The 20,051-nt window shown below is 32.6% G+C and overlaps 1 protein-coding gene, 1 long non-coding RNA gene and 1 pseudogene across 7 annotated transcripts; 2 read left to right on the top strand and 1 right to left on the bottom strand.

Moving 5' to 3' along the window:
- Nucleotides 1-66: 66 nt before the first annotated feature.
- On the bottom strand, nt 67-2,196 carry LOC146932742 (protein ROH1D pseudogene; annotated as a pseudogene). 2 transcript variants are annotated; one of them, XR_015007238.1, is made up of 2 exons: nt 1,992-2,196; nt 67-1,598 (listed from the first exon to the last, which is right to left on the bottom strand). The product of XR_015007238.1 is annotated as a protein ROH1D pseudogene, transcript variant X2 (transcript). The 2 variants fall into 2 exon arrangements; XR_015007237.1 differs by having other exon boundaries at nt 67-1,588.
- Nucleotides 2,197-7,846: 5,650 nt separating this feature from the next.
- Nucleotides 7,847-10,512, top strand: LOC146932741 (flavonoid 3',5'-methyltransferase-like). The gene is made up of 5 exons (XM_085704471.1): nt 7,847-8,069; nt 8,170-8,255; nt 8,396-8,540; nt 8,623-8,751; nt 10,122-10,512. Exons 1-5 carry the CDS (start codon nt 8,031-8,033, stop codon nt 10,407-10,409), a joined length of 687 nt encoding a protein of 228 aa, XP_085560597.1. The 5' UTR covers nt 7,847-8,030; the 3' UTR covers nt 10,410-10,512.
- A 1,724-nt stretch (nt 10,513-12,236) lies between these two features.
- On the top strand, nt 12,237-17,344 carry LOC146932740 (uncharacterized). Of its 4 annotated transcripts, none has more exons than XR_015007233.1 (6): nt 12,237-12,523; nt 12,782-12,860; nt 13,397-13,566; nt 13,947-14,480; nt 14,805-15,520; nt 17,088-17,344. It is a non-coding gene; the product is annotated as an uncharacterized LOC146932740 (long non-coding RNA). The 4 variants fall into 4 exon arrangements; XR_015007234.1 differs by lacking the exon at nt 17,088-17,344 and adding an exon at nt 15,768-17,077; XR_015007232.1 differs by having other exon boundaries at nt 12,238-12,523; nt 12,785-12,860; nt 17,091-17,344.
- Nucleotides 17,345-20,051: the final 2,707 nt, after the last annotated feature.

The raw sequence follows: 20,051 nt of genomic DNA, 5'->3' as shown, positions 1-20,051 counted from the left end.
AACTAAACATGAAGATCCAAATGAATAAACCATAAAAGTGAAAGAAAACCCTTGCTGTAGATATAATTAAGTAAATAAACCATAAGATATTTCATAAGTAACCTGACCGATTTTTTTACATAGTATTGAGACAAATACAAAGCATTACATTTGAGCTAAATGATTTATCTGAGAAGCTCATCTATCATTCTTCCTCCTCTTAAAGAAGTTAGTAATAATATTTAAAATGTACATGTTCCGCAATTTTGAACCTTTGATAGATCAGCAACCCACCTTTCTCATTGCCCTGTATAGTTTGATGTGCCAAGGGAATCAAGCCCCTCAGTTCGGCTATCAACTATCTTTCGGAACACCTCCCTCACGTGGCGCTCCAATGGATCCAACCCGTCTCTAAAAGCTTCTGAAGCAAGCTTCAGCTCCTTCAAATCCTGTTCAACTTCCATTACATGTTCTTCGGTCAATGGAAACTGAGCAGAATCTACCAGGTCCGTCAAGTGGCGGGTGGCTGTCTCAATTTGACATATCTCCTTCAGCAAGCCGCTTGAGTTCCGGTGCTCTTTCTTCTTTGACTCATCCAGGATCCGGTCGTAAAGTGAGGCAACTGCAGTACTCCATGTAAATTGCTTCGGGATTGGAAAATGAATGTTTAAACCCCTATCCTGACAAGGAATAGCTGCAACAAGGGTCCACAAAACAAACAAGAGAATACAATTCATTGTATAAACAGAAACTGAAAGCCCTTTATTTGCAGCAATCTCATTTGCACGAGGTGGAACCAGGTTATTTGCAATGGACTGTAGTTGCTTGGCTGCAGACCAGGACCTAGAGACACTCCATGAATGTGATCTTGAATGCCTAGTCGAATGACTATCCTTGCTCGAGTTATGCCTCCCAAAAGATCTATGACGCTGAGAAAAAACAGATCCTGATTCTTTCTCATCAATCATTGCCAGTGCTAAATCCATCAGTGCCTTTCTCGCCCTCCTAAACTGCCCTTCGGTCAATGGTCGCTTATTTGAACCTAAAGCACAACTCACAATTTCCAGTTGCTTTTGCCACATACGGATAGTCTCAATCCCATCTCGACCCGCATTACAAATGTCTAGTGCCTTGACCGACCTCTCAATGAATTCAGATGTCATACGATCCATGGGAGGTTTCGATAACTGATCTTTATTATTCAACAGAATGGCTCTGAATTCATCATGGCAGCAGATAAATGCAGTGAGAAGCTTCTGCATCCAATCAATCGAGAGCAATTCATAATCACTGGCCCCAGAAAGTTCATTAAAACGATCTGCAACACGCTTTTGGAATGATCCAAGCTCTAGATTACACGAATCCGGTTCATGACTTGCTTCCACAGAATGAACCTGGTCCTGCCTCATACCAAACAACGATCTACCAAATGACGAAAACGATGAAGAAGAAGGGCTCTGATTTTCCGTGGAAGGCATTCTCACAAACCCACAACCCTCAGCCAAACCCCCCTCAAGATCCTCACAACACTTAACCAGAGTCACACAAGATCACATGAAACCCATCAAAAACAGCTCTGCATTAATGTCACCTCTTTCAGTTCTATTTCCTACAAGTAACTGAATCCAATTAATTCAAAACATAATCAAACATTCAATATTATTAATTATCCAATTCAAAACATAATACAGTAATCAAAACACCAATCACAACAAACAGATCAAGCAAATTCCAATATTAAAATCAAAACCCACATCAGAAAAATTCTCAAATTTCAATCGTAACACTTCCAACATCACTTTTAAACAACAAAAAACTATAATAAATAAAAAAAAAATCAAACCCCAAATAAAAATCAAACCTTTATCAGAATTTTCCAATACCCAGATACCAATTAATTCATACAATCTTCAACAGCAACTTAACCAGCATGATTACGAAAAAAACTCAATAAAAAATAAAAAAAATGAAACAAAAAATTGAATGTGAGAGAGCTATAAAAAAAAAGGTACCTTTGAAGTGAAAAAAGAGTAGAATCGAGAAAATAAAGATCATGGGCTCAGATAAGAAGAGTAAAAAAACGAGGGAAAATGGCGAATCCTGAAACCCTAGCGAAAGACCAAAGCAAGGTGGGTTAAGTTTGCTTTGGTTAACGCCACCAGTTGAGTTGAAGGGAAGCGTATTCGGAATGTTACTGCTCACAATACTGACAACACTGCATTTTTTTGTTTAAAGAATAATTAAATATCATACAATGAAGAATATTTGCATATTTCTAGTGTTTTTTTTCTTTTAATTTTTTTATTTTGATCAGAATTTTGTATTTTGTCTAAAAAAAATAAAATTTACTCTTAAAATATGTGCAATTTTTAATTTAATTTATTTCATTGCATGCTATTAGTATTAATTTATTCCATTCGATGAATTTATTCCATTCGATGAAGGGTAAGTGTTCGTCTATCATTATTTATGTTCGTCTATTGTATTTTGTTGTATTTATATTTCTTATTAATGTTAAATTTAAATTTGAAAAAAAAATAGATTGTTATAGAAAAATTTGTAATGTATTCAATTACAAGATAGTTAGGTTTCAAATTTCTTATAATTTAGATAAATATTTAAATGTGAAAAAAAATAGTGTCTTAAAGATAATTTTGTTCAAAAAAAAACATAAACAAAAGTAGTCGTTAACTTTGAGGCTACCTTTATATAATTAACTTACTTAATAATTTTTTTATTTTTAATACACTTTATTATTAAATGTTATTTGTGTCAAAATAAAAGTACTAAATACTAATGAAACAATTGAATTGAAGTTATCAATAAACTGCACAAAGGATGAATCATTTGATAAAACAAGTTTGATTCCTCTATGAAACAATTATTGATTAGATTATGCTGAATTTTGAATTAAAAATAAAGTAATAACAATCCTCATTCCTCCCCATAAAAAACAATTCTAGTAGCCCTCTAATTGATGAGAGAATCTAGAAAGCTAACAAAAAATATTAAATACTATTCAAAATATTTTTGAAAATATACCTTTTTTAGATTTAGAGGATTGATAACAATTCTGGCTAAAAAAGATTACTACCTCCGTCCCTAATTATAAGACCCTTTTGAGAAAATTTTTTGTCCCTTTTTATAAGACCCCTTTGCTATTTCCAACTACATTAATTATTTCTTTACATACATGCCCCTATTTATTATACATCTTTTTCTTCCCTCAGCAATAAATAACATGTTGAAAACATAAACCAACTATCTCTCTTAAAGGATAAAATTGTAAAAATAATAGTAATTACAAACATATTTAATACAAATATCCACTATCTTAATTCCCGTTATTTTTTCAAAAGGACCCTATAATTAGGGACGGAGGTAGTAATTATATACTCACATGAATTGATAAGGATTGATGGGAAAGTTGGAGGGGTTAACATGACCCGACAAATCTTTCAAAAAAAAAAAAACATGACCCGACAAAGTCATGACTCTGAATTGAAGTCCATCTTCCATTGGCTCGTGATAAGTTACAATATTTGGGGTCAAGATGAATGGTTTAATAAATATAATTATTAATCACAACAATACTATATACAAAATATAACATACATTTTATACTATAAAAATACAAAATACGTTTGATTTGCTAAAAATAGAGAATCAAACAAGTTCTGAACACACCATGTAATAAGAGATCGGACAAAAACATAAATTGTTGTTCTTCGGTAAACCATGAGGTAGTTTTTTTGTCCATACTATACACTATCAAAATACTAAAAACCCCCTTTTTTATTTTTCATCATAAAAATATAATTTATTTTTCATCATAAAAATATAATTTTTCTTGAGTACAATTTTGTCTTGTCTTGTACTATTTTGTCACGTCCAGTTAAGATTTAAAAGAGTTGAAAAATTTGAGTTTAAATTATGAAAGGAGTAGGATTCATATGAAAGAAATTAGGGTTAGGTTAATAGTCTAATGGTTGAGCCGAGTATCTGGATTAAATGGTTAGATTACTTTATTGATTATTTTTATCCTTCTCTCACTCGTATTGAACCCATGATTTTTTTTTTGTGGTGGCGGGGGTTGAACATCGGTCATTGTATATATTATGTATTGTCCATACCAACTGAGTTAAGCTCACAAAGACGTCCATAATTATGACCTACTATAGCACAATTTTTCCTTTTTTATTATATTTTTTTGTTTGTTTGAGAAAATTAGTAGTATTATTCTATAATAACTTCATTTTCTCCCAAAAAAAATATAATAACTTTATTTAATTGACAATTCGTCGTCAGTTGTTGGTCACATCACATTCTGGACAAAAAACTCAAAAATTAATAATTATGAATACATACCTCAATTAAAACAAGGCAGTAGATGGCAATTTTTTTATTTTTATATATAAAGAAGTACTATGACATTTCAATAATGCTAGTTAGTTTCCTTAAAAAAAAAAATAATGTCAAGTTAATTCATAAAAAAAATAATAATAATGCTTGTTCGACTTTATCTGCAATCTCATTCAGATAGTAACATTTATTCTCGCTTATAAAAATAATAATAGGGTCTTGTTAACCAGTGCTCCCGGGGCACTAGTTAAGCAACTAAAAGTGGAAAGTAAAAACAAAGTCAACAATAAAAGCAACACTTTTTTCAATTTTCAAAAAGTAAAATACACTATTTTTGAGAAGACATTTCCTTTTATAATTGCTTAACTAGTGCCCCGGGGGCACGGGTTAACATTTCCCATAATAATAATGCTTGTTTGACTTTATCTTTTTTTTGTTCGACTTTATCTGCAATCTCATTCAAATAGTAACATTTATTCTCGCTTATAAGAAAATGTGATATTTTTCAGGTACATGAGTTCAAGCAAGCTATGTTTTCTATGCACCCGAATAAATGTCTTGGTTCAGATGCCTCTGATTCGGGCTTTTTCCAACACTTTTGGTCGGTGTGTAGTTCTGACATTTTTCAGGAATGTTGCGCGTGGCTTAACAATTATCGATTTCCACCGTCGTTGAATTCCATAAATATTGCATTATTCGCAAAGGTAATGAGCATAAATCCATGAAGGATTGGAGACCGATAGCAACATTTTTGTATAAATTGGTGGCAAAGGTACTCGCTGGTAGACTCAAAAATAATTTACATAAGTGCATCTCTGTAAATCAATAAGCTTTTGTGCTATGGCGTTCCATTCTCGATAATGTCATGATCGCTATTGAAGTGGTACACAACGTGAAAGTAAGTAAGAGAGCTAGAGATAAGTATATTGCACTCAAGTTAGATATTAGCAAGGCTTACGACATAACTTACTGGCTTTATTTTAAGGAAGTTATGTTACAGATGGGGTTTGCTAGTCAATGGGTTCGATGGATCATGATGTGTGTAGAAAATGTTGATTATTTGATTATTGTTAATAATGAAATGGTGGGTTCGATTATACTAGACAGGGGCTTGAGAAAGGGCGGTCCTTTGTCACCTTATTTATTTATCATTTGTGCTGAAGGATTATCCGCTCTCATTCAAAAAGTTGAACGGCGCCGAGACCTTCACGACATTTCCATTTGAACTAATGCTTCTATTTCTCACCTTTTGTTTGCAGATGACTACTTTTTATTTTTCGGGACAAATGAAAAGGAAGCACATGTAATGAAAAATATTCTTCATACCTATGAACTAGCATTAGGGCAGGTCATTAGCCTTCAAAAACTTGAAGTTTTCTTTAGCACTATTGTTCCATCTCCTATGAAGGATGTCATCACCAACATCCTTGGAGTCACAGCGGTAATGGAAACTGACAAATTTTTTGGTCTTCCGTCTATGGTGGGTCGAAGCAAATAGGCAACATTCGGCTTCATTAAGGACCGCATTTGACAAAAAATTAATAGTTGCAGTAGCAAGTACTTATCCAAAGCTGATAGAGAGGTAATGATTAAATCAGTACTCTAGTCTATCCTATCTTATATCATGAGTGTCTTTTTGCTCCATACTAAGCTAGTTGATGCTATTGAGAAAATGATAAACGCTTTTTGGTGGGTTCATGGTGGTAATACGCGACGTGGGTTACACTGGATGTCTTTGGAAAGTTGTTTGTCCATAACAATTTTGGAGGTATGGGGTTTATGGATTTGACCTCTTTTAATGTGGCTATGTTAGACAAACAAGGTTGGGGATTTCAAACTGATTTCATTGGTTTAGTTTCTCGCTTGTTTAAGGCACAATATTTCCATAACACTGATTTTATTGGATCCAGCATTGGACACAATCCAAGTTATGTTTGGCGGAGTATATTTTGTGCAAAAATTGTGGTGACACAAGGCGCACGATGGCGTATAGGCTCAGGAGCTAATATACCTTTTTTAGGTGCTCATTGACTTAAAGATGGCCCGTCTTTGTCAATAACTAATCCAATATTTGAGCTTTTGTTGCAGGTGAAATTATGTGAATTTATTGATCAAGATTTAAAGGTTTGGAAAGCTCCCTTAATTTATAATCTCTTTGATGCGCCCACTGCACAGTTAACTCTTAATACACTGCTTCAGCCTCTTGTTACTGAAGATAAATTGATTTGGAAAAGGGATAAGAGTGGTAAGTATTATGTTCGAAGTGCATATAGAATATGCGTGTCTGAAATTGCAGATAATTCTCATCTACATGTACCTGACCGATGAAATTCAATATGGAAGTTAAAGTGCCTCCCAAAGTCAAGAATTTTTTATGGTGCATGTGTCGTGGTTGTTTTCCAACACGTGTTCACCTTAGCAGCAGAGGTTTATCTTGCCCACTTGACTGTGTACATTGCAATAGAAATTATGAAGATAATATCCATATCCTCATTGAATTTCCTAAAACTGTTCAAGCGTGGCATGATGTGATTTTATGGGACAAAATAAATAGGGTGTTTCATCAAGATTATAATATAAATGCACTCATTTTCACTCTTTTGCAGCAATTTTCTTCGGATAGTGTGAGCTCATGGCCATGGTTATGTGGAACCTTTGGAAGAGTTGCAGCATGAAACTTTAGCAACAAAGAGAAACTTTAGCATTTTTCTCTAGTTTTTTGGTCTTACCAAAGAGAACTTTAGCATTTTTTTTTTCCGTCTCAGCATAATTGTCATTTAAAGTACCATTATTTTTTCCAACTATTATACACATATTTATTTAATTTCATTCAATTTAACTACTCCACTAACTACAATTAATTTTTTTTAATAAAGGGTTAATTAAGTTTTTGGTCCCTATAAATATCTGCAGTTTTGTTTTAAGTCCATATAAAAATAAATCACACTTTTTAGTCCCTAAAAAATTTGTCGTTAGTGTTTTTAGTCCTTGTTAAATTAAAATTTGTTTAATTATGCTTAAAATTTTAAATTTTTTTAATGATTTTTTACATACTTGTTTAAAACATTATATAATGTTCCGCCGCAATAAGTTAGCTCAAAATTTTATTTTTAGGTCGAAATTTTCGTTAGTTTTATCTTGAATTTTTGGCGTTTTAAATAAATTATATTTAATTCATTACATGTTAAAAAAATCTAATTTTTTATTAAAGAGATTATTATAATGTTCTTAACATGTCTGTTAAAAATCATTTAAAAATATAAAAGTTTAAGTATAATTAAACAAATTTTAATTTAATAGGGACTAAAAACATTAACAGAAAATTTTGTAGGGACTAAAAAGTATGATTTGTTTTTATATGGACTAAAAACAAAACTGCAGATATTTATAGGGACCAAAAACTTAATTAACCCTTTAATAAATGATAGTAATAATTTTAGTATTGAAAAACATAATTAATCATTTCTTTATAAACCGTACACACAACTATTAAAATGAGACCTTTAACGATGAATGATGGGTAGCAATTGGATGACATATAATTGGTAATGTTGGACAAAGATTGTGACATTGTGATCGACCACTATATTCAATGTCACCAATTCTATATATAGGTAAAGACAGGGGGTTGAGAAATTCATTAACTGCTGGTCAACAGATCAACTTGCTGTTTGCTCTGGACTTGAACCATGGCCAAGAACATCCTCAAAACTCCAGCACTTCTTCAGGTAATGATTAACTAATTCCACTGAAACCAGATTAATTGAGTTTTCTTAAACCTTCTACTAGAGATATTAATTAATTTTTGTCATCTTGTTGTTTAACCAGTATATTCTTGAAACAAGTTCCTATCCAAAAGAGCACGAGCAATTGAAACAGCTTAGAGAAACAACAATTCAGAAGTATGGGAAATTGTAAGTCACACGTAATACAAAACGATCGATATAATCAAAGCAATTTATAATTTTAATTATAATGATTAAATATAATTAGCTGTATAAAATTAATTTGATCTTACATTGATTTTAATATTTGTTGGGTGTGGCACTGGCAGGAGTATAATGAATGTGCCTTTGGATGAAGCACAATTCATATCTATGCTTCTTAAAATTATGAATGCGAAAAAAACATTAGAAATTGGAGTCTTCACTGGTTATTCACTTCTTGCTACAGCTCTTGCTCTTCCTTCTGATGGCAAGGTATCATTTTAGTGTAAATCTTACATTTGATGATGATGAATAATTTAAATGAAATGTAACGAATAAATTTCATCACTTTCAGGTAATAGGAATTGATATGGATAAAGAAGCATATGAGACAGGATTGCCCTTCATTCAGAAGGCAGAAGTTGAGCACAAAATTGAATTTATCCACAGTGATGCATTATCAGGCATCATTCGTCTTATTGATGTAAGTGTTTTTTTTTTCTCTCATTGATTTGAATTTTTGATCTGTTCGAAGCTTTTACAAATATGAGTAATTATCTGTGAATTAATTAAAGATATATTTATATAGTTGTTCCCAATCCAAATTGAATGATTATCTTATTGTAAAAAAACTTAAGTCATAATTGAATGATTATCTTATAATAATAGTTCTTTTCGGTGGAGGGAATCGAAATCAATAGCGAGGTATCATAGGCGTGGAGGAGCGAGTTGGTTTGATGAAAACTTAAGGAATGTGATTGGAGATGGGAAAGAGACGAATTTTTGGATAGAGCCATGGATCAATGAAGACGATTTGCGTCATCTCTTTAGTAGAGTTTATATGATATATCACTTGATAAAGATAAATGCCAAGCAGATATGATTGTTGAACGAGTTGGAGAAAAAGGTTGTTTCAATGGGAGGAGGAGATGGTCTGGTGCTTGGAGTTGAGAAGGTGGGGGGAGGGACAGGACAGGAAGATGTTTGGAAGTGGGGAGAGGCGAGTTTCTCAGTTAAGGCAGCTTACCATTGGTTAGGCAAAGAAGATTCGGAAGTGGTGGAGTGGCCTGAAAGTGAATAACCAGTTAATTTATTCGTTAATTCCATAAAAAATGTCAGTACTAGTTTTGAGGCTTTTCCAAAATAGGATTCCTACTAAGGAAAATCTTAGTAAAAGAGGGGTGAATCTAAACTCTTCTTCTCTATGTGTTGGTGGATTGTGGCAGAGTTGAAATAGAAAATCATATATTTTTTGGTTGTCCAATTTTATCGGTTGTTTGGATTGAGTCGGCTGTTGTATTCATTTTCTGCTTTGTTAGGGTCTAGTCCTGTCTGATTGTGCATTGGGGTCTGGTTCTGGCTCTGTGCCGGTTTCTATTTCTCAGGTTTGGATGGCTGTTGCAGTGTTTTTACGTGTTACTAGTACTGGTTCACTCTTGGAACTCACTGAATGTATCATCCTTTATGTAGCAGTGGCGCGATGTTTTAAATTGTATCATCGTGGCTTTATTGTATGGGTAGCAATATCGTCTTTGTGTCGGTTGTCCTTTGAGCATTTCTCTTGCTCTAGCTTTATCATGCGACTGTCAAGTGTCACTTTGATCTGAATCTTTTTAACACTCATCTTGTGCTGTGGCTGTATGTATCCGTTGAGACCTTGTAGATCTTGCTCGGGTTAGCGCTACTTGTGCTTAATTATGAATCTGTCTATATTAATAATATTTTACTGTTTCGAAAAGAAAACTTATGGGTTTAATTCAATTTCTTAAGTATATTTGGTTTCACTTTAACCTCTAGAGCATCTAATTCGTTTAGACAATGAATTAAAGGAAAAAACAATTCCATGAATTGCAGGGCAAACATGAAGAATCATTTGATTATGCATTTGTGGATGCTGACAAGGAAAACTTCACAAAGTATCACGAGCTGTTGTTGAAATTGGTGAAGAAGGGTGGAATAATTGCATATGATAACACATTATGGTCTGGTTCTGTAGCCATGTCGGATGAGGAAATGGAAGATACAATAAGGCCAAAAAGAAAAGTTGCAATTGAATTCAACAACTTTATAGCAAATGATACTCGCATTGAATCAACAATCCTTTCTATTGGGGACGGTGTAACTCTCTGCAGAGTTCTCTAAGCCATCAAAGGAACAAAGAAATAATAGCAGCAATGTTATGTTTTTTTTAATGAACAATTGTTGAAATTAAAAATAAAAATATAATTTTAATTTCTATTATGAATATATTTTCAAGTTAGAATGTATGTATTTTTTGTTACTCCATTTTGCATTAATTTTACCACAACAAAAGTATGATTTAGTGGGTCAAATAAGAAAACGGACTTAAAGTGAGTATATGACAAAGTGGAAAAATTTAAGAATCGTTTTTTTTTCCAAAAACAATATGACTCCTTAATACTCCCTCCGTCCCATAATACATGACATAGTTGACCCTATTACGCATGCCAATGCATAATTTTGGGATTAAATATCTTAAATAATATATTAGAAAAATTATGAAAATTTGACATTTTGAAAATACCCATCGAGACGAATCTAACGACATCTTATATGATATTATTTATCTTTGTATATTAGTAGAAAAATATGGTCAAAGTAAGTTATGTCAAAATTGCACATTTTCAAACATGTCATCTATTACGGGACGGAGGGAGTAACATGTTAAGAGTTACACATTGAAAGAGATAAGAAGTGAAGAATGTAGGAATACAATTCCCACAAACGACATAGATGATTTGAAGTGAACAAATATCGATAGCTTGAGGATTGTGGCTTTGACTCCTATTGAGAAGTGGTGTATTCATAAGCGCTCTGCCTATCATGTTAAAAGTGAATGTACTTTTCTCGTGTTATATGTCCTTAGATAGGTCAAATCTTAGAGTTACATGGTAAAAACCCGTTGAATTGGTGGAGCGCAATTCGACACAAATTTTGGATTTGCGTGTGATCTCCATCATGTGGTGCCGATTAAGATCACAAATTTTGGATCTGCGTGTGATCTCCATCATGTGATGTCGATTAAGATCATCAAAGTTGCTGGTGTACATTGTCGATGCAACTCCATAATATATTCCCCAGTGATTAAACTTGTTAATAGAGTGAGTCTCGACCTAGTCGAAACAATGTTTATAAACTCGTACCAAACATATCCAATTTATATTTTTAACCTATTTTTCTCAAGTTATCGTTAAAACAAGCACACCTAGTATTTATTCCAATGAAAAACCTTATACATCTCAGTGATTGAGCTTAATTGGTGAACGATCTCCAACTCCAACAAAGGAAAAATTATTTAAGAAAACCTGAGTTTAATTTTTAGATGAAATATTATTACCTAAATTTTATTTACTTCTAGACGAAATTCGGGATAGTAGAACATACCAATATCTATCTATATATAAAAGTTAACCCATGCAAACATTTTAGCCCTAATTAAACCTAAGCCCTAATGAATAAAATTCCTGTTTTACCCTAACCAATAAACATAATAACAATTAAACCGATAAACAATTAAAACCGATAAACATAATAACAAAAAAAGCCGCAATTTTTCCCCTATTTCTCAAAACAACTTCATGCGTTTCTTCTTCTTCCAATTTTGTTCATCAGTTACCGTTATTGCTTATCTTCATCCAAATACAGAACACAAACGCGATTGATGCTGTGATTCGAAGATGAAAACCTAGAACACCAAGCTTGATGTTGTGATTCGAAAAACCTAGAAAACAGAGTTCTGCGATTTGAAAAGACACAGAATTCTGCGATTTGAAGTTGCGATTTGGAAAACCTAATCGATTTTGAATCTATCTATATATAAAAGTTAACCCATGCAAACATTTTAGCCCTAATTAAACCTAAGCCCTAATGAATAAAATTCCTGTTTTACCCTAACCAATAAACATAATAACAATTAAACCGATAAACAATTAAAACCGATAAACATAACAACAAAAAAAGCCGCAATTTTTCCCCTATTTCTCAAAACAACTTCATGCGTTTCTTCTTCTTCCAATTTTGTTCATCAGTTACCGTTATTGCTTATCTTCATCCAAATACAGAACACAAACGCGATTGATGCTGTGATTCGAAGATGAAAACCTAGAACACCAAGCTTGATGTTGTGATTCGAAAAACCTAGAAAACAGAGTTCTGCGATTTGAAAAGACACAGAATTCTGCGATTTGAAGTTGCGATTTGGAAAACCTAATCGATTTTGAATCTGCGAATTGAAGGTATGTGTCTGCCATTTAATGAAATTATTTGTTTTTCTATCATCGGCGATTTTTATTTTTGGGTTTCAATTTTTGATGGCATTAACTCTGTTAGGAAACAGAACAAGGAGGGAGTGATTTTAATGGCATTAACTCTAGAATTGCTTTATCAGCCAGTCAACGTTCTGTTATAGCCATCATGTCTCATGTCTTTATGTTTTCTTTGTCTTCTATCCCTCCCTCCTTGTTTTATAATCTCTTTGTTTTCTTCTTTTTTAGTAGTTGCTGGTTTCAGTTCATAGGACGTGAGTGTTTGGACATGGATTTTGTGTGAGTAAGGCCAACATGGCTTTGGAAGGTAATTTTACATTCAAAAGAAGCTGGATAGTTTTCTTTAGTCAAATATATGCATAAGGTCTTTGTTTTTATTTACAAGTGCAAAAGTATATTGTTTTCCTTTATCCTTTCCTTTTTCATATTTTCTTCCTTTGTAAAACTTTATGCCAATCAAACTATTTGCAACAATTTTTTTTTTCTTCTGTAATTGCATGCTGAATTAGAAGTTCTAAAGGTAAAATCAGCTTGGTATTCCAATTCTTTATTGCAAATGACTATGCTCAAATTAGAGAAGAACAAAATTTGCAGTTGAGTGAAAGAAGTCTGGTTAAATGGTAATGAGTTAAAATTGGTAAATCCAATTGATAAAAATCTATTGTGGATGTTGTTTTTCACGAAGAAAACTATAAATTGAAATTTAGTCATGTAATCCAATTGTTTTCTATTCTTTTTTGTGTACATTTTTGTAGCGCAAAAGGTTTACATTGGTTTAACAATTAAGTTATGCTTCATGTTTGATTCAAAATTTCCAATTGGTTTTATTCCTTATCAATGTAGGTGTGATTCGGAGTAATGAAGCACAATATTAAGGTGAATAGTTTCGGCTAATGTTCAATGGCTTGGAGCAAGATAATAATGCAATGAAGATGGTAGCCCTAATTTTTATTGCGGTTTATGCGATGGCTATAGTCTACAGTTGTCGATGGGATTTTCTCTCACAAATAAAGGTAATTGTTGTATAAAAATTTGCTGGGGTTTGGTTTATTTGTCAATTTAAGAATTCTGTACTGGGATTTTGCAAATAGAAGTCATTTTACAAATAGAATATTATATCCCCAAATCAAATTTCTTTTTATTATATATGGCTCTTGAGTTTTTGAAAAAATCAATATAACATTAACATGATAATTTGATTGTTTAGAATTTAAATATAACAATTAGTTTTCAAAGGTTGCTGGAATTTGATGTTGGTTATTTTAAAAAATCAGCTGAATTTGATTGACATATCATATATTATGAAAATGTGATTGGAATTCTAATTGTTGTTTTGTTTCATTTTTCTTGAGAAATGTAATTTTCCTACTTCATATTGGTTGTTTGTTTGCAGCTTTGATTGGAGGTTATTCCTCATGCTGCTCACCGGTGTCAGTAAGGTTCTTGCATCAAAGTCTGATAATATGTTGTTATTTGATATCTTATGCTCTCCAACTTTTGATAATTTTAAGCCGAATCTTCATAATCGCTGATTTATTGTACCTCTATCCATATTTCTTTAGTTATTTACGTTGTTGTTCATATTTTCGTACTGCTGCTTTGGTAATTTTTTTCATGTATAAGGCTCCAACAATATTTCATGTGTTGTTAATTTACCAACCATTTATGCTTAAAAAGTTCTTATATGTTTAAGATTTTAGAGTCATTAAAGCAAAAGAATGCGAGGTTTTAGCGATGACGATGACATCTTTGACATCCTTTCTATGAATTGAGTTGAATTTTGAGTCTCATCACTCTCAACCTCTGTAACACAATAGTCTAATAAATAGCAATCTGCAAGGTTTGAAACATTGCACCTGCAGAATGTCATCATGGCAAGAAAAAATTGAAAGGTTGCATCTGCTTTACTTGGGTTAAAACTTAAAAGGTTGGTTGATTATCGTCTTATCTTTACCATGATATTAGCTTTCGTATCGTAATTGTGTTCACAGTAGCATTTTTCGATTCCTAACTATATTTGATATTAACTTTGTCCTTCTCACACTAACAATTCAAACTAACAATGGTGACAGATTCCTAACTTCCTTTTGTTTTTTTTTTGCTTTGTGCCTTTGGTTTCTTGCTCATTTTTTTTGATGCTTTGAGTTGATTTTTCAAAATCATATCCTGGTTTTCCCTTTTTTTTTTACTTTGTATGTGTTATTTGAGTTATTGATCTCACTTTTATGTGCTCTATCTTCAATCGTTTCAGTGCATTGGAAGTTTACAAACATTCAATTTCGGATGGGATTTGTAAGATCTTGAATTGTTTGTGACGGACTTTTGTATCGTGGCTGTTGTCGGTCGGTGTGTGTTCTTCTGCACTAGGTGTTTTGTTTTTGTAATTTTTTTCCTGCGCTGCTACTTTAATTTTGGGTCTGCCTTTTGTTGTTTCTTTTTAGCCATTTTGTGTGAGACTTTGTTCATTCAATATTTTTCATGCTTTCAGGTCTGCCTTTCATTCATGAGTCCATCAGCCTCTTCTTTAGGACTTCTCATCTATGAACAGGGACCATTTGTTTTATTTTGTTGTGGATTTTGAGATAATATTTTGACTTTCACATAGTAAGTACCTTCTCTCCTTGCTATCCAATATGTAACTGAGTTACATTTGCTGTTAAAAAAATATCTAGACTAAAAAAAAAGACATTTTAAATTAAGCATGTTGTTGATCGACTTATGATGATATATGAAGTGTGTTCTTTTGATGACGTTCGTTACTTGGTTTTGAGCTGCAACATTAAGATGTCTCCTAACATGACAAACATTTAACAACAGTGGATGCATGAAATGAAATTATCACAGTGGCTGCAGGTTAAGATTCACAGCATTTTGGAGGCAACATCTTGCACTTAGAGCTTCGGCCAGCAGAGGATCTACTTCAGTATGTGCTCCAACTTTGGTTACATGTTGTGGGAAGTATGTTTGGTAATGTCATAATTTGGAATACTATCTTTATTTTCTTTATGTCATAGTTTAGATTATTTTTTTCTTTTAGTTGCGGCATATTGGTTGCAACTAAGCATTCTGTTATTGGAATGATGTGCTTTTTTAATATCTTTGTTGTCACATATGGATTGCTGCGAAGTATTCTCTGTTGGAGTGATTTACTTTTTGAGAACAATATGGTAATTTATATCTAGACTATTCTTACATTAGGCTTTTTTTTTTTTAGCTCATCAAAATAGAAAGGTGCTGATGGAATTCTTCAAAGTTAAGTTGAGTTTGCAAGAATGGTTTTGGCAGCAAATACTATAACAAATGCTTCACTAATATCGGTGCAATTGATTTACACTTGGTGTTTGAAAATTTATTTTTTTACTTATACTGAAGTTTTTTATTCAAATATTTGTTTTGTTTGACAAAAATAGATGAATGGGAGAGAAGATATCTTGATTTTCATCCTTTTTGTTGAAGTTACTTTACTTTCCCATTTTCTTCTCCTTAGATCGGAACTCCCTCATTGTATGCTTTTTAATCTCATGTGATAAGTTTATATACACACACACACACACACACACACACACACACACACACCCTGTTTTTCACAAGCAATTTGTTTGTTTTTATTTTTAAATGTTTTTTTTTTCATGTAACTATTTACTCTGCATTGCCACACTATTTTTTTCTTTGGTTATTCTTATATTTTCTATCTGATTTGATATATCAAAGAAACTTCTTCCTATACGTATTAGTGTAGTATAAGACACATTAGCTTTAAGGCCATGATAAGTAAATAACTAAAAGCTAATATTCATATGCACATTAGATACATTAGACACATTAGCTAATATTGGGTTGTAGTAGGATTAGAATTTCTGTTCTGTTTGTAAATGGTTTCTTTGTTGAAACTCATTTGGATCATCACAAGGGCTGACTTATAAGTAGATATGCATGTTACTTTCTAGACATGATAATTTGAGCAGTAGTTAGGCAATTTGTCAACCCTATTAGGTCCAACCTGCCATAAACTTTTCCATGAATTGATTATGCTGACTGGCTAATTGAAAGGATAGAAGTTTACCAAGAGGGTAATGAAAATGGGGAATAAAAATCTGTTGCTTTATGATTATGACTTTATCAACCAAGTATTTTACTTTTAATTTTTAATTATTCTCTAAACTTATTCTGAAGATATACTAACATTGTTTCCACTTTGCCAACATATCATTCTGTACTAATGATGAGTATTTTCATCAACAACTCAATCGTTCTACATGCACATTTTCCTATACCCCCACATGGATTCTTGGCATCAAGTCTCCAATCACACCCAACTATACCTGGATTGTCTATGTAATTGCCGTATACACAATTATTAGTCAATCTCAATTTGTTTTTAGAATTATTGATTTATTTGGGATAACTTGACATAATTACTAACCAACTGTGTGGATTTTTGTTCATGTTACTTTTTTCTGATACTTCTTGACATATTAGGCTTTGAAGTAATATATCGATTGTATGATTGACCCAATGACTAATATTTTTTCAGCAGAAGCTGTCGTAGAGAGACCGACTGTTAATATGATATTCTTCTTTTGCGGCTGAAATTTGTGTTCCAGTTTATTCTTCTTTTGCTCCATTGCTAGCAACAACAGAGGAAAAGAAACTGGCAGAGGAGGGATATATAACATACTATGCATAGTATACTAAAATTACTTTATGCATTTTGTACTGTGTGCTCATACTATGTTGGTTTTTATTCTGATATTTCATTAAGAGCACATGTAGCATGTAGTTGTATTGGAATTCGACAGCTTTGAGACCGATCATTCTAAACATTTCCAGTTACATTTGAGAACACCTCTGAGATAGTCCTTAGAAAGTAATCTACTGTTGTTAGAGACTTAGAGTTAATGGCAAAATAAGACAGTCCCTTTCAATAAGTAATTTTATTCTCACTGTTTAAAAAGTATAACTTTATAAGATTTGTAAATTTGATATCAAGTGACATTAAAATACCTAAAATCATATCATAATCATAATATTATAATTGCTGTGGTTTTTTAAAGACAACTTGCTTCCTATCGTCATCTAACCTTTGTAACATGATATTAATGTTGGTGTTTCGAAAGGCAATGGAAATATTATAGATAATATTTGGATTATATTTTCAATATTTTTGGAATTTATAGTCGTGTAATCTATAGCCAACATGGTGCAGCTGAAGCCAACATGATTGCTCTTTAGCCAGTGATTTTTTCATAAAAAAGAGTTTTGTGGTTGGGCGCTAGAATTAGCATTGGGAGTGAATCAATAAAAGACATATCATCCGGAGATCTTAAAAGATCAAACTTCTTCACACTTAACTTCTTCGTTAGTTGGTTTATTTTTGGTGCACCAATTGATTCAGAGGAACTATCAAGTTGACTGAAAAATAATAAATCTAACAAATATTTCACCTGTTCGACAACATGGGTCGACGATCTGGGAAAAAGCTTATTTAAAAAATAAATTACGGACAAGGAAAAACTTATTTAAAAAAACACATTAAGATAGAAACCTACTCATGAATTCTTTGACACTGTTTCTAATATTTCGCATCTAATATTATAATGCATTGCAAGTAATATACTAAACTATATATGACCCGTGCGTTAGCATGGGTCGATGGTCTAGTCTATTCTAATGAAAAACCCTATATAAAATAAAAAACCTAACCTACTATAAAAAAATAAAAATAAAAAACCTGTTGTAAGGTTTTCTTTCAAGAAAGTCTGGTGTAACGTTTGACGAGAATTGCTTTTCTGACACCCATTGTTTCCTAGAAACACATATGAAAATGACTAAAAACACTTTAACAGTAGTTAAATACCGCTGACTTATAACTAGAAAATCGACGGTAGTTACTACCGCTGTTTTTTTTCTTTTTTTTTGTCATTTCCACATGTTTCTAATAACACAATTGATGTGAAAAGAGCAAGTCTCACGGGTAATTTTCAACTCTGGCTCTGGCCCTTTTTGTTTTTGATTTTTTTTTATTTAATTAAAATTTATTTATATACCTTTTCTTTTATAGATTCTAAACCCTTTGATTTGAAGGAGTAGGGTTTACTCAAAGCACACGGAAGCAGAGTCAAACTAAGAGGAACAAAGGCGCATGGAGAATCGAACACTGTATCTACCTCTCGAGTTGATCATTGAAATCTTCCTGAGGTTGTCAGTGAAGTCTCTTATACGTTTTAAATGCGTTTGTAAGTTATGGTCAACTCTTATATCTAATCCAGACTTTGCAAATTCACATTTTCAATTTCCCACCAATTCCAATTCGATCTAGAGATTTTGAATCATCGCTTAAAAATGACTCTGATTCACTCAACCTTAGTTTTATGCGTCACAAATCTTATCTTGGAGGTTCATGTAGAGGGTTTGTATTTTTGCATGGTTATCCGATTACATATGGAATCCATCCACCGTCCTTTTAACTCCAATTCCAATTTAGAAGAATATCATTTCGGTCTTCTATATGGTTTTGGTTATGACGAGTCTAGAGATGATTACTTGATCGTTTCAATATCTTGTGGTCAAACAAGCTCATCACATTTGGAGTTTTTCTCATTGAAAGATAATACATGGAAAGAAATTGAGGGTACTCACCCTGCATGCATATAGGAATTCCAAAGTAGCCAAAGCAGGGTCACTCTTTAATGGGGCTATTTATTGGCTCACTTTTCGTTGTTTTTTATCGCTGCGTCTTATTGTTGTTGCCTTTAATTTAATGGAAAGGAAACTGTTAGAGATACCTGTTCCAGATGATTATCACGATGGTCCTGCATATCTTGGTTCGTGGGTATTTGGAGAATTTTTCAGTCTATGGGCTATGGATCATTATAGCCGTACACTTAAAATATGGGTGATGAATGACTGTAAACTGCATCCATCTTGGACTAAGACTCTTGTTGTTCGTATTGATGATGCCATTCGCATATTTTCCCCTCTATGTTCTACAAAAAGTGGTGATATTATTGGATCAGACGGTGGTCTTGGATTGGTGAAGTATAATGATAAAGGACAACTCTTAGAGTATTGCGCCTACCGTAACTATCCACTTAGGTCCCAAGCGATCGTGTATACAGAGTCTCTGCTTTCACTCCCTGTTGATAGAGAGCAAGTTTAAGAAGATGATACAATCAAGAAGAATGAGGTTTCAAAATATTCTCCTTCACCATTTTCTTGATATTTTCAATTATATTGTATTATGAACTGTTGGGTGTCTGGATTTGTAGGGTAATATGTGTTTGACTACATTTATAACATGAGATAGTATGCCACATGAGCTGATTCAATATTTCATGAAATGTTTATTGGTTAACTGTTTGGAATATGCTTATTGCAAATATTGACAGTTTTGATTGTGTGATTCACTATGTTTTTGTCACTGGTTGAAATGGTTTTATATGGTAAATTAATTTGATGAGTTTATGCATATTGAAGGAAAAATAAGGTTTTGTTCTCT

Source organism: Medicago sativa, chromosome 4, assembly GCF_051527215.1.
Source record: "Medicago sativa cultivar Bolivia chromosome 4, Bolivia_mono, whole genome shotgun sequence".
Taxonomy (NCBI): Eukaryota; Viridiplantae; Streptophyta; class Magnoliopsida; order Fabales; family Fabaceae; genus Medicago; species Medicago sativa.
This window is presented reverse-complemented; position numbering and strand designations above follow the sequence as displayed.

Bases quoted from the DNA above. Each gene is read 5' to 3' on its own strand.
- LOC146932741 (XM_085704471.1), top strand. From the start codon at position 8,031: ATGGCCAAGAACATCCTCAAAACTCCAGCACTTCTTCAG. The intron at 8,256-8,395 runs GTAAGTCACACG...TGGCACTGGCAG, and splicing joins ATTCAGAAGTATGGGAAATT to GAGTATAATGAATGTGCCTT. The intron at 8,541-8,622 runs GTATCATTTTAG...CATCACTTTCAG, and splicing joins CTCTTCCTTCTGATGGCAAG to GTAATAGGAATTGATATGGA.